General features: G+C 39.4%; 1 protein-coding gene across 1 annotated transcript; it reads left to right on the top strand.

Moving 5' to 3' along the window:
• The first annotated feature begins 11,705 nt into the window (after positions 1–11,705).
• LOC127675719 (melanoma-associated antigen B4-like) lies at positions 11,706–12,740 on the top strand. Its single transcript, XM_052171789.1, has one exon. The coding sequence runs from the start codon at positions 11,706–11,708 to the stop codon at positions 12,738–12,740; it is 1,035 nt and encodes a 344-aa protein (XP_052027749.1).
• The last annotated feature ends 281 nt before the right edge of the window (positions 12,741–13,021 follow it).

The following is a 13,021-nucleotide window of genomic DNA, read 5'->3' as shown; positions in this document are numbered from 1 at the left end:
TTCTATCATTTTTGTTTCCTAGCCTAGCAATTTCATAGCTTCATGTACTCTCCTAATATTATTTATTTCTAGATCATATACAAGCATTTCTCTCCTATAAAATAAACTCATCAATCATTTGCTTGTTTTCTACAGATTTTTTTCTTTTCCTACCCATGCTTTTTTATCTTGAGTCTACTTTAACTCTCTATTCTTGATGATGTACTTAAGTTCACCCTGGCGAATTAATCAAATAGTCATTTGACCAGAAGTACATGTGTTGTTTTGAGAGCACCAAGGAGTTGTTTCTGATGTAATAGTATTAGGATCTCTTTATTACAAGCTTGGGCTTGTGCTCTCCTCCAACCCAAATCTGACACAGCAGAACAGGAAGGTGGAACAACCCTGAATTGTCAGCAGGACAAGTTTTTTATAGTAAAATAAGAGCAGGTGAGGGGAGTGAGGAAGGGGGAGTCTAGTATGGCAAGCATATAATAGAATGACTATAAGCAAGACCTTATACAATCACAAACAGTCTGAAAGCACATCTGAAATAATAAGGCTAATCTTTGATTAACTGTTGCTAGGAAGTAGCTAGGGAGTAACTCTGGCCAAGGATAAGCTGTGGGGTCTATTCTGGTACATGGGTGAAGCTTGGATTCTGCTGCAGGTCAAGTTCGTACGCTTTTTCTTTCTGTTCATTAACATAGAGACTGGTCCCAAGATGGAGTAGGTTTGGTCTCTCAGTATCTCCACATAATTCCAAATTCCTGGCCAAGTCTGGCAATGAACATTTCTACAAAAGATCATGTAGGCTTTTATGGCCTCTATGATTACATTGTGTAGATCCTTTCCAATGGTCCTAAAATGCCAAATGGAAGACCAGGTTCTAGTGTGGAACAGCTTAATGACCACCTACATTCCTCATTCCTGAAAACTAAATCTGTTTCATTTATTACAGAGTAATTAGCTCTGAGTAATGGGGGAGTATATTCCCTAGAAAGAGACACTAAAAGTAAAATAGAAGAGACAGCAGCTATTAAAAACAATGAATTCATGAAATTCTTAGGTACATGGTTTGAACTAGATAATATCATCCTGAGTGAGGAAACCCCAATCACAAAAGAACACACACGGTATGCACTCACTAATATGTGGATATTAGCCCAGAAGCTTGAAATACCAAAGATGCAACTCACAGACCATATGAAGCTCAAGAAGAAGTGTGGATACTTCTGTCCTTCTTAGAAGGAGAACAAAATACCCATGGGAGGATATACAGAGACAAGGTGTGGAGCAGAGACTGAAGGATACTACCCTACCTGGGGTGCAGCCCATATACAGTTACCAAACCTACAAACTATTATGGATGCCAACAAGTGCTTGCTGACAGGAGCCTGATGTGGCTGTCTTCTGAGAGGCTCTGCCAGTGTCTGACAAATACAGAGGTGGGTGCTTACAGCCAACCATTGGATTGAGTACAAGGTCTTCAATGGAGGAGCTAGAGAAAGGACCAACATGGCCGAAGAGGTTTGCAGCCCCATAGAAGGAACAACAATATGAACCCACTAGTACCCCCAGAGCTTCCAGGGATTAAACCACCATCCAAAGGGTACACATGGATGAACCCATGGCTCCAGCCATATGTGTAGCAGAGGATGGCCTTATCGGACATCAATGAGAAGAAAGGCCCTTGGTCCTATGAAGGCTCAATGCCCTAGTGTAGGGAAATGCCAGGACAGGGAATCAGGAGTGGGTGGGATGGTGAGCAGGTTGGAGGGGGGATGGGATAGGTTTTCAGAGGGGAAACAAGAAAAGGGAAAAACATTTGAAATGTAAATTAAAATATATAATAAAAAAGAAAAGATAGAGATGAACATAAAACATTTACATCTCATAGGACATTGCTAACAATGGACAAGAACTGGCATGGAAAGAAATGGATATCATGCCTCTGAAAGATAGATATCCAGGACACAAAGAATTCCTGATTCCAAACAGGGAACAAACTATACAATTTCTGAAATGTGGCTTGAATAAAACTGTCCCCTCATAGACTCAGATATTTGACTACTTGGTCTCCTGCACAGCTGGTAGAACTCTTTGGGAAGGATTAGGGGGCATGACCACTTTTGAAGAGGTTTGAACTAGGTTTAGAAGTTCCCAGGGTTTCTGCCTCTGCCTCATGCTCATGTATCAAGATATGTGAGCTCTCAGCTGTTTCTGCTGCCATGCCTTTGCACCTCCACCATAAATTCTAACTCTCAACAACTGAAAGCCTTAAAGTTCCCCCAAAAACTCTTTCTTCTATAAAAAATGAGAGAGAGAGAGAGAGAGAGAGAGAGAGAGAGAGAGAGAGAGAGAGAGCAGAGTAGTTAATTGTTTTGGGCCAAAAGCAACCATCAGCACATATGAAGCACATATGAAGATCAAAGGCCTGGCAATGTTCCAGAGGCAGGACTGGGCCACACCTCTCCTTATGTAGCCATACTAGACCTAGCATAAAGTGTCCCTACATGACTGATTTTCATAGCCCTCTTAGTGGGGTGCCCTGGTCACATGTCACAGAATAAGTAGAGCTTGGCAGGGAACTGCCCCAAGTCTCCTATTCTCAATTTTGAATTTCCTCAGAGTTTGAGCCTACTCATCCTTACCAGTTCTCTGTCTAGTGGCCTGGTCCAATTGCCCCACAAACTAGAAGGGTTGAGTTCTTATGCCTTGCAGATGACAATTGTATCTGGTAAATAAAAGTAGCATTACACCCATATGCTGGGCAGCTTTCAAACTTCTTCAGAGAAGGTTCTTGTTGCAGTAGAGTCAGCCCTAGCAGAGGTGTTTCTTTCTTCTTGGTTTTTCTTGACGCAGCAGAGGGGTGGGGAAGAACATCAGCAGGGAGTGGGGGGGGGATAAGACTTTGACTTAGGAACTTCTGCTGTAAGACTTTGTCTTACAGAAAATTTAGCTTTGCTGTATAATAAAAGGTTTAATTATCTAAATTACTATGCTAATGTAGCTGACCTGCCTTCTGTGTTCCTCTGAAGCCAGAGACTACAGTCTCAGGCATTTAACACCTCATCCTAAAACAGCAGGAAATTAAGTAAAGGATTAGTTGCTAGAGCCTTTTTCCTATTGTCCAGATGCCTCTTACTTGTCAGTCTAGTGGGAAGTTAGGAGCAATAAACTTCTATAGAACCAGAAGAGAATAACACTTGCAGAAAGAAAGACTTCTCCATCTTCTGGCTATTATAAATAAGGCAGCAATGAACATAGTGGAGCATGTGTCCTTATTACATGTAGGAGCATCTTCTGGGTATATGCTCAGGAGTGGTATAGCTGGGTCCTCCGGTAGTATCATGCCCAGTTTTCTGAGGAACCACCAGACTGATTTCCAGAATGATTCTACCAGCCTGCAATCCCACCAACAATGGATAAGTGTTTCTTTTTCCCCATATCCTCTCCAGCATCTGCTGTCCCCTGAGTTTTTCATCTTAGCCATTCTGACCAGTGTAATTTGGAATCTCAGGGTTGTTTTGATTTGTATTTCCCTGATAACTAAGAATCCTGAACATTTCTTTAAATGCTTTAGAGCCATTCGAGATTCCTCAGTTCAGAATTCCCTGTTTCGCTCTGCACCCCATTTTGTTCATTGCTGCCTTATTTATAATAGCCAGAAGCTAGAAAGAATCCAGATGTCCCTCAACAGAGGAATGGATAAAGAAAATGTGGTATATATACACAAATTACTATTCAGCTATTAAAAGCAATGAATTCATGAAATTTTTAGGCAAATGGATGGAACTAGAAAGTGTCATCCTGAGCTAGGCAACCCAATCACAAAAGAATACACATGGTATGCACTCACTAATAAGCGGATATTAGCCCAAAAGCTCAAAATAAACAAGTTACAATTCACCTAGCACAGGAAGCTCAAGAAGAAGGAAGACTTAAGTGAGGATGCTTTGGTTCCTCTAAGAAAGAGAACAAAATACTCACAGGAGCAATAAGGGAGACAATGTGTGGAGCAGAGACTGAAGTAAAGGCCACCCAGAGACTGCCCCACCTGGGGATTCATCCTACAAACAGTCAACAAACCCCGACCCTACTATGATTGACAAGAAGTATATACCAAAAAAAAACAAAAAACAAAAAAACAAAAAAACAAAAAACAAAAAACAAAAAACAAAAAACAAAAAACAAAAAAACAAGACAAATAAACAACAACAACAAAAAGTGTATACCAATAGGAGCATGCCATGGTTTTCTCTGGAGGGGCCCTGCCAGAGCTTACAGATACAGAGGCAGATGCTAGCAGCCAGTTACTAGACTGGGCATGAGGTCCCCAATGGAGGAGCTAGAGGATGGTCCAGAAGAGCTAAAGGGGTTGACATCCACATGGGAAGAACAATGATTTTGGCCACGCAGATGCCCCAAGACTCCCAGGGACTGAACCATCAACCAAGGGGCACATATGTTTCCAGCCAAAAATGTGGCAGAGAAAGAAAGTCTTGTTGGGCATCAGTGGAAGGAATGGTCCTTCATCAGGTAAAGGCTCAACAGAGGCCCCAACAAAGGGAAACTGAGGGGGGAGGGGGGAGTGTGACAGTCAGAGGGGCATATATGTGGAGGCAGGGGGAGGGAGGAGGGGTGGGGGTCTTTGGGGAGGGGGGACACCAGGAAAGGTTTTACCATTGGCAATGTAAATGAAGACAATATTCAATAAAAACAAGGAAATAAAGAAAAACTTTTATATAAGTGAATATGCATAATCTCACATAAAGTCATACACAGTTTCAAGCATACATATTTCCATACAAAGATCAGCTGGGCTCAGCTTGCATGCATTTTCACAATTTCATACTTACACACACACACACACACACACATGTATATATTCTCACAATTACATACACACACATCCATACTTACATATGCATATGAAGCAAAAGACCAAGCACCGGTGATGAAAGAACTCACTCATTCTGGATGAAAAATGGACTCCAATATTTATTGCATCGAGAAAGAAAAAGCTTCTACCCTTTCAATGCTAAATGAATTAATTGCATGTTTGCAAGAAAAAGGCTTTGTTTCTCTTAATAAGACTAAACCTGTCTTGTCCTTACCATGGGACCTGTCCTGTCCCATGGTAAGGAGAAGCCTGCCTGCTCCTTCTGCTCTCTACAAAATCTTCTTTTTTCCTCTTTCCCTCTGCCTCCTGCACGTTGTTCTCTTAGTTATTTTATGTTACCTATAGTTTCTAAGTTATTCGACTCTGCATTCTCCTTCTAATCTTGATCTCTTCTGAATAAAAACTTCTCCTCAGTTCAGTTCTTCTCTCAGCTCTGTTCCTCTCACTCAATTCTTCTGGTCTGATTTCTCTTGTCCTCAGCCCTTAAATGTCTTTTAGAATACATGATCACGTTACAAAGTTCATCACAAGTTTACACAAAATACCAAGTCATAAATTGAAAAAGAAGTTTACAACAGAGAATGTTTACATGCATATCCATTAGAAGTAATTATCTAGTTAGACATCTATCATATGTCTTTTCAACAGGTTCATAGAAAGTTTAAAACCATAACTAAGTTATAAATGAAGTTTTGCATAGATAAACCCAGTCAATATTTTATCTTCTGTCTTAACACCTATAATAAATCATTAGTTAGTTTCCTTTTTATGACTTTTGGTTAATTGTTTTACAACCTCTTAGAATGTGCTCTGAGTAGGAGAAAGTCTGGTTGCCATCTAAGTGCAATTAACTTGTGACACTTGGGGGACTGGCAGAGTTCTCATTGCAGTGTTGACTATCAGAAAAGATCCTAGTAGCATTCCCATTATAAAAGAGCTTAATAATCACAGATATAATTTTAGGAATTCTTATAGGATCATCATTAAAACCTAACTCACCTATTTGTCTACACAGCATCACTATAAGACAATACATCTTCCTGGATCTGCAGAGATCTGCTCCAAAGGAGTGTGCTATTACTTATTGATTATTATATAAAAGTGACTAACGGTAAGAAATAGAGTGCTCATTCCTGAATATAACAGCTTAATCAGCCACACACCAAGAGTCAGGAAACATGATGGAAAAAATGTCAGAAAGGTTCAAAATGCTAGATGATGGGGAGGACTGCTGTGAAGTACTGTCTTATGGACATGAGGCAGGTATCTCAATTTGGACTTATAGCAATTATCTATATAATGTCTGCACAAGATCAAGCCTGTCAAATTTCCAGTGGTATAGAATGCACTCTTTAGGCCCTACCTTTTATCTAGAGGATATTGACAGTTGACTCCATCCCCACAGCCAGGTAGGCTGGTCCCACTATAAAAGGGGTTGCCTGCCCCCTTTGCTCTCTTCTTACTCTTGTTCTCTTACTTGTGCCTCTCTCTTGGTTCTTGCTCTCTTGGGCTCTCATGCCCCCCCCCACCCGACTCTCTCCACGTGGTCATGGCTGGCCTCTGCTTCTCTATTCTCCCATTCTCTCTGCCTTTCTCTGCTTCTGCTACTCTCTTAACTCCCTTCCCCATGCCCTAAATAAACTTTATTCTAAGCTATAATGTCATGTGGCTGGTCCCTCAGGAGGAAGGGATGCCTTGGCATGGGCCAAGACACCCCTTTCCCCATATGTCACTATACCCCATAGAACATATTCTTATACCTATTTATCCTTTTATGATCATAATACAGTGGAGAAGGGAACATCATTATTTTTGAGGGTGTAGTCACTAGTAGGTTACTTATGTTGCAGTGGGATGCTCTCATATCTATTCACACAAATAAACACTAACTATATTTAATGGCCTATTTAAAGAAGTTTAAAAGAACTAAAACATGAAGTTAGGAGGAAGCCTTATTGAGACAGAGATTTGTTGAGAAGGAGATTGGTTGGGAGGGAGATTAGTTGGGAGAGAGATGGGGAGAACTGAGTCAGAAAAATAGGTGAGAGCATATGACAAAATTTTATTCTATACATGTACAAGATTGTCAATAATTAGTAAAACTTACACTTAAAATAATGATTCTACAGGCAATAAAAGTATAATAATGTTTATCATAAAATACTAAGAAAAATTTTATACCTCCAAACTTCCATGACACTGATTGAAGAAACGAATTGCACTTCTTAAAAGACACATAGGTGATTATATTGGAATAAAGAACATCCCAATAGCTCTATATGAAATGAATTTAACAATATCATTACTATGGTTCAATTATTAATTCTATTAAATATTAAAGAAAGATATATGTTCTTTACAAATAAACACATGAGATGCTGTTCATTGCCATGTATCATTAGAGGTTTATTGCTTAAAACAAGATAACAGTAAACACCTATGAGAATGAATGAACTCTAAAACCCTAAAAAAATAAAATATAAAAAGTAATGCCGTTATTTAGAACCTACAGAGATTCAAAATTGTACATCTTTGGCCAACAGTTTACCCAGGTCTAATAAACTTAAATATTCTCATATTCTTCAACAATTAAATTCTTTGGGTAACTTGAAAACTATGTCCACACAAAGCATACATGCACATTTATAATTGTCAAACCATAAACTTTCAAAAATCACTTGAGGCAGCTTCTTACAGAGACAAAATATTATATACAAATTTATATCATATGCAATGTAGCACTCCCAACTAAAACATGAGTATATTCACATGTAACTCTAGCTTCTGGGGACACCAATACCATCTTCTGGCCTTATCATCTACCCTAAACACATGCTATACTGGGAAATAACACATGTACAAAAAATACATACAAGTAAAATTTTAAAGGAGAACTCAGTGTTTTTGCTGCTTTAGTGGAGGAGCCAGATTCAGTTTCCAGCACCTATACTGCAACTCAGAGTATATAATGACATTTTATGAACTCCGGAGCCACCAGGCATACACAAGTTACAAATATATACATGTAGAAAAATACTCATATACATAAAAAGATTTTAAAAGAAAAATAAAAGTGTCCAAAGAAAGGAAGAATATCAAGAAAAATATGAGTGTCACAGCAAGTGTCACTTATTGGAAAGCTTTGTTACCACCACCAACTTGAAAACAAATGTAATTATGTTTAGAGACAAATATAACCTTTTGGAAAAAATCCTAAAAGTTAATTCATACTAGTAACTTATAGAAAATTTTTATTTCATAATATATACAGTGAATATATTAGGAGAAACCATGAGAAATATATAGTCTGGAATTCTTAGATATTTGACCTAAACACTACTACTGAAAGTCAGAGGAAACATCACAATGTGTAATCACTTTTAGCAAGAATATCAAATATAAAAAATGATAAAAATAAAGAAAATATTTTTTATTCTTTCAACCAAAATTTCAATTATATACTGTAATTCTTATTTGTTGCAATACATTAAAATTCATATGTACTTTAGGGCTCAAAAACTAGGAGCTAGAGAACATCATACTAAGTGAGGTAACCCTGACTCAAAAGGTGAATCATAGTATGCACTCACTAATAAGTGGATATTAACCTAGAAAACTGGAATACCCAAAACATAATCCACACATCAAATGAGGTACAAGGAGAAAGGAGGAGTGGCCCCTGGTTCTGGAAAGACTCAGTGAAGCAGTATTCAGCAAAACCAGAACGGGGAAGTGGGAAGGGGTGGGTGGGAGGACAGGGGGAGGGAAGGGGACTTATGGGACTTTCGGGGAGTGGGTGGCTAGAAAAGGGGAAATCTTTTGAAATGTAAATAAAAATATATCGAATAAAAAAAAACTAGGATTTCTAGGTTGGTATGTCCATTTCACATAATAAGCTGTTAATGGTGAGCAAAGTATTATATATCAACTAGATTTTCCGCATCTGTATATTATATGTATTTTATGATACTGAGATTATAGAAAGTTTAGAGTGTAAAACATGTGTTTAATGTGTATCTTTAAAGAAATTTATGGAAATTAAAATATTTGGAGATAATGGTATCACATTTAAATTTCTAAAACTCTTTTTAACTCTACTGCGACATTATGATGCTTTATACAATGTTAAATCACAGCTGGAAAAACTAAGTTGAATAAATATCAGCTAGCTTTTCTGTAAAAAAAAATAAAAAATAAAGAAAGAAAAGCAATAATATTGGTAACAGTTTAGTAGTGTAAACAACGTATGCCACATTTGTTTTTCAAGCTTAAAACAAAAACAAAGATAATAAAAAAAATACAACCTATTTTAAAAATATTGCTGAGAAATTTGGGTATTGATACAGAGAAAAGAATAAAAGTTAAAAGACTAAAGCTAGATCTTCATTTCCTGCTCTGTAGAAAATGGAACAAAGAAATGAGTGTAAGAATAAAATCTTGAAACTTCTAGAGCAAAATTTATGGAAAAGAGTTCAGTGTATATACACAGTTAAGAAATTTCTAAATATTTGGACTCAAAAGGTGTGGCAATATTCCCACAATCTGCCATGTGGGAATCACAGAAAGTGATAGTGCTGCAAAAGACCAAAGCAAAAGAACAAAGTTCCAGATACAAAAGTATATAAAACCTTTGCTAGTTATTCATAATCCAGAATTTAATACAGATAATATAGAAAGAATTGAAAAAATACACAGCAAAATATAAATAATTTTTTAATAAATTGGCAAATAAATAGAATCATTTCAAATGAAGTATACAGCCAATAAATGGATGAAAAATGAATAACACCTTTGTCCATTAGGGCAACAAATCATTATGGCATTGTGACTTCCTCTCACTGTAGTGAAAATAGAAAATCCAGAAGACTATTGTCAATAAAATAAATGATTTACTGCTATGTCATGGATTTAAAAAGAAAGAAAAAAGGTAAAGTAATTTTGGTGAGAATACAAGGAAAACTTACTCACCTACATTAGGCAGAAATATAAGATTTCCAGTTACTGCAGTAAATATCTGAAAGTTAATGAGATCCATGGATGGTAATTTATACCTCTCATCCCATCACAGGACATGCAAAGGCAGGTGACTTGTCATTTTAAGTATAGTTTAGGCTACAAAGGAGTTTGTAAGACAACCTATATGATATTGAAATACTTGGTTCCAACCTCCAAATAAAATGACAAATTATTTATAAGGAAAAATGCCAGGGGTGGTGATATATACAAATAATACTTGTACTGGGGACACAGAAGTAAGAGGATAGTGACTTTTTAGCAACTCTGAGACCCAAGACAGTGAGTTTCATGTCAGTCTGAGTTACATAGGGAGAAACTGCCGGAAGACTATAATAAAGAAGAGAATGAAAGAGTTAAAAAGTGAAAGAGAAGTGATAGAAATGCAGAGGTGTTGAGGGGGAGAGGCAAAAAGAGAGGAGAAGGAAATGTAGACATGAAGCAGGTTCACCAAAACATAGATTGAGATCTTTATTTTATACTGGAGACTTGGGCATACATGCTGGACTTCATCCTCATAACTTTAAGAAGAATTCGATCTTTTGCATGAGACACTTTGGCCCACATTAAAAGGGTAAAATCCTAGTTATATTCAAAGTCAAGAAAAATGATTTTATGTGTTCTCTGGAAATCTCCTTCCCCCAGAATAACAACAAAAAGATTAACTATTTTCTGCGCCACGCCCCCGCGCCCCCTCCGCACCCCCCCCCCCCCCCGTGAGGGGGGCTATTTAGATATCGCGATATTTTTCCTGAGCTCCAGAAGCATACTTCCGGGGCAGGAGAGGAGCGGACCGGAAGTAGACGATCTTAACTTCCACTTTGAGGACAGATCAGCCTGTAAGATTGAGCTTTGAGCGGAGAAACATGGCCTTTATTCTGGTAAGAATCTTTACCGGGTGAGGACTTGAGTTAAAAGTATAACATCCCACTGTAGATTCCTACATTTATAACACACCCTGTCCCAGCAACGGCCCGGTCTCTACCCTGTTCCTCAGAATTCCTGGATGTGGTAGTTAGGCCCAATTGTCATTAATGTTCCGTCGTTATTCCTAGGGTGTAAATGTCTTGGTTAGAGAGGTTCGGGGCTTCACAGAAAGGGAAAGTTGGACATAATGAGTTTAAGAGGAAGTGAATTGTGAAAATTGAAGAATTCATGCAATGTGTGTGGCTGAATACACAAAACTGTTCCCCAATGCTCCATAGGATATGTCAAGGGTCAGGTGGCCTAAGGGCTAAATTATTGTGCTTAGTCCGTTGAAAAATAAGAGGTGGGAAATTTATGGAAACTATTTCTGGAAAGGAAAGAGGTAGGGAATTACCGAAGCATAGGCATGTTTTGTGTACAGTGAATGGTATCAGACATCAATGGCTTGCCTCAATTTCCTCCTAGTTTTTCATTACTAGTGAAGATTATAGTGCTAACTTTAGAGCTGCAGCAGAAGGTGGGAATGAAGACATAGTTAAAAATGAAAATAAATGTTCATGGGAAACAAAATAGGACCCTCATGCAAGCCCTTCTTTACCCCTTGGATTGCCAGACAATGGCCTAACTAATTCTGATTCCCTCCACAGGTTTCTCAGAAAGCAGACTGAACGGGAGAACAGAAACAGGGTTTGAATCCAGAAAGGTGACCATAGAAAAGCAGCAGGGTATATGTGTGTGTGTGTGTGTGTGTGTGTGTGTGTGTGTGTCGGGGGAGGGGGGTCCTCAAAGGGAAGTTGATTTCTGCCTAATGATATTTACATAGTGTCATTCTCTCCCCACAGACCCTTTCTAGCTCTTCTGTCCTCTTATCCAGAGCACCATGCCCAGAGGCAACAAGAGCAAGAGCCGCTCCAGGGCCAAAAGGCAGCAGACAAGGGGAGAGAAGCCTGATCCACAGGGGGCTCAGCCCACTGTGGAGGAGGAGGAGGAAGCAGCATCTCCTGCTCTTGTCCAGGGAGATGCCCCCAGCTCCCCTGATATAGGCACTCCTCAGGGGTCCCAGGAGGCTGCATCCCATAGCTCTCCTGAGTTAGAGGTGTCCCATCCAGTGCATGATGTTGGTGCTGAGGGTTTCTTTGCAGGTATGGATGAGAGGCGTACAAATGTCTCCATTATAGCAGATGCCATCCAATCTGCACGCAGAGATCCTCTGAACAGGAAGGCCAGCAAGGTACTCCACTATCTGCTGGAGAAGTTCCAGAAGGATGAGCAGCCTGTGGAGGCAGAGATGCTGAAGCTGATCAGCCGGAAGTACAAGGTTCACTTCCCCTGGATCCTGGAGAAAGCCACCTATCAGCTGGAACTGGTCTATGGTCTGGAGTTGAAGGTTGACAACCCTGCCACTCACTCCTATGTCCTTGTAAGCAAGTTACCCATACTCCCTGGGGCAAATGTGGGTGGCAGGAGAGCACTGCCTAAGACAGGTCTCATCCTGACCCTCCTGGGTATGATCTACATGAAGGGCCACCGTGCCACTGAGGAAGAGGTCTGGCAGTTTCTCCACATGCAGGGGATATATCCTGGGAGGAGGCACTTAATCTTTGGGGAGCCCCGGAATTTCATCACCAAAGAGCTAGTTGAGCAAAATTATGTGGAATACCGCCAGGTTCCTGGCAGTGATCCCCCAACCTATGAATTCTTGTGGGGCCCCAGAGCCCATGAGGAATCCACTTCCAGGAAAGTCCTGGAAGTTTTGGGTAAGATTAGAGATGCCATTCCTGGTTACTATCCTAGACAGTATGAGGAGGCTCTTAGTAACCAGAGTGAGAGAGCAGCTAGGAGACATGAGGCTGCTGGTTACCATGCTGGCAGGGTTCCCTCCCATGCCCAACCTGGCAGAACACCTCACATTTAGCTAGCCCTTGGTCATAGCTGTCACTGTGCTCAAGAACAGCCAGTCTTCTGAGTAGTGGGGCATTTATGAGTGGGTGGAAATACACTAATACAATACCCTTTATTATGTACGGGGAAAGTATGCATACCTTTGTTGTTTCTTAGATTCTTAATATTCCTGTAACTGAAGTTTAATTTGTCTCATATATGCTTCTTAATCTGATGTCTGCCACATTTATTGCTTTGTCAAGGGTAAGATATTTGGTGTTTTAAAGTTATGAGAAAGCCTTCACAAATTTCTTC

Source organism: Apodemus sylvaticus, chromosome X (genome assembly GCF_947179515.1).
Source record: "Apodemus sylvaticus chromosome X, mApoSyl1.1, whole genome shotgun sequence".
NCBI classification, from domain to species: Eukaryota; Metazoa; Chordata; class Mammalia; order Rodentia; family Muridae; genus Apodemus; species Apodemus sylvaticus.
Note: the sequence above shows the minus strand (reverse complement) of the source record. Positions and strands in the feature narration are given on the sequence as shown.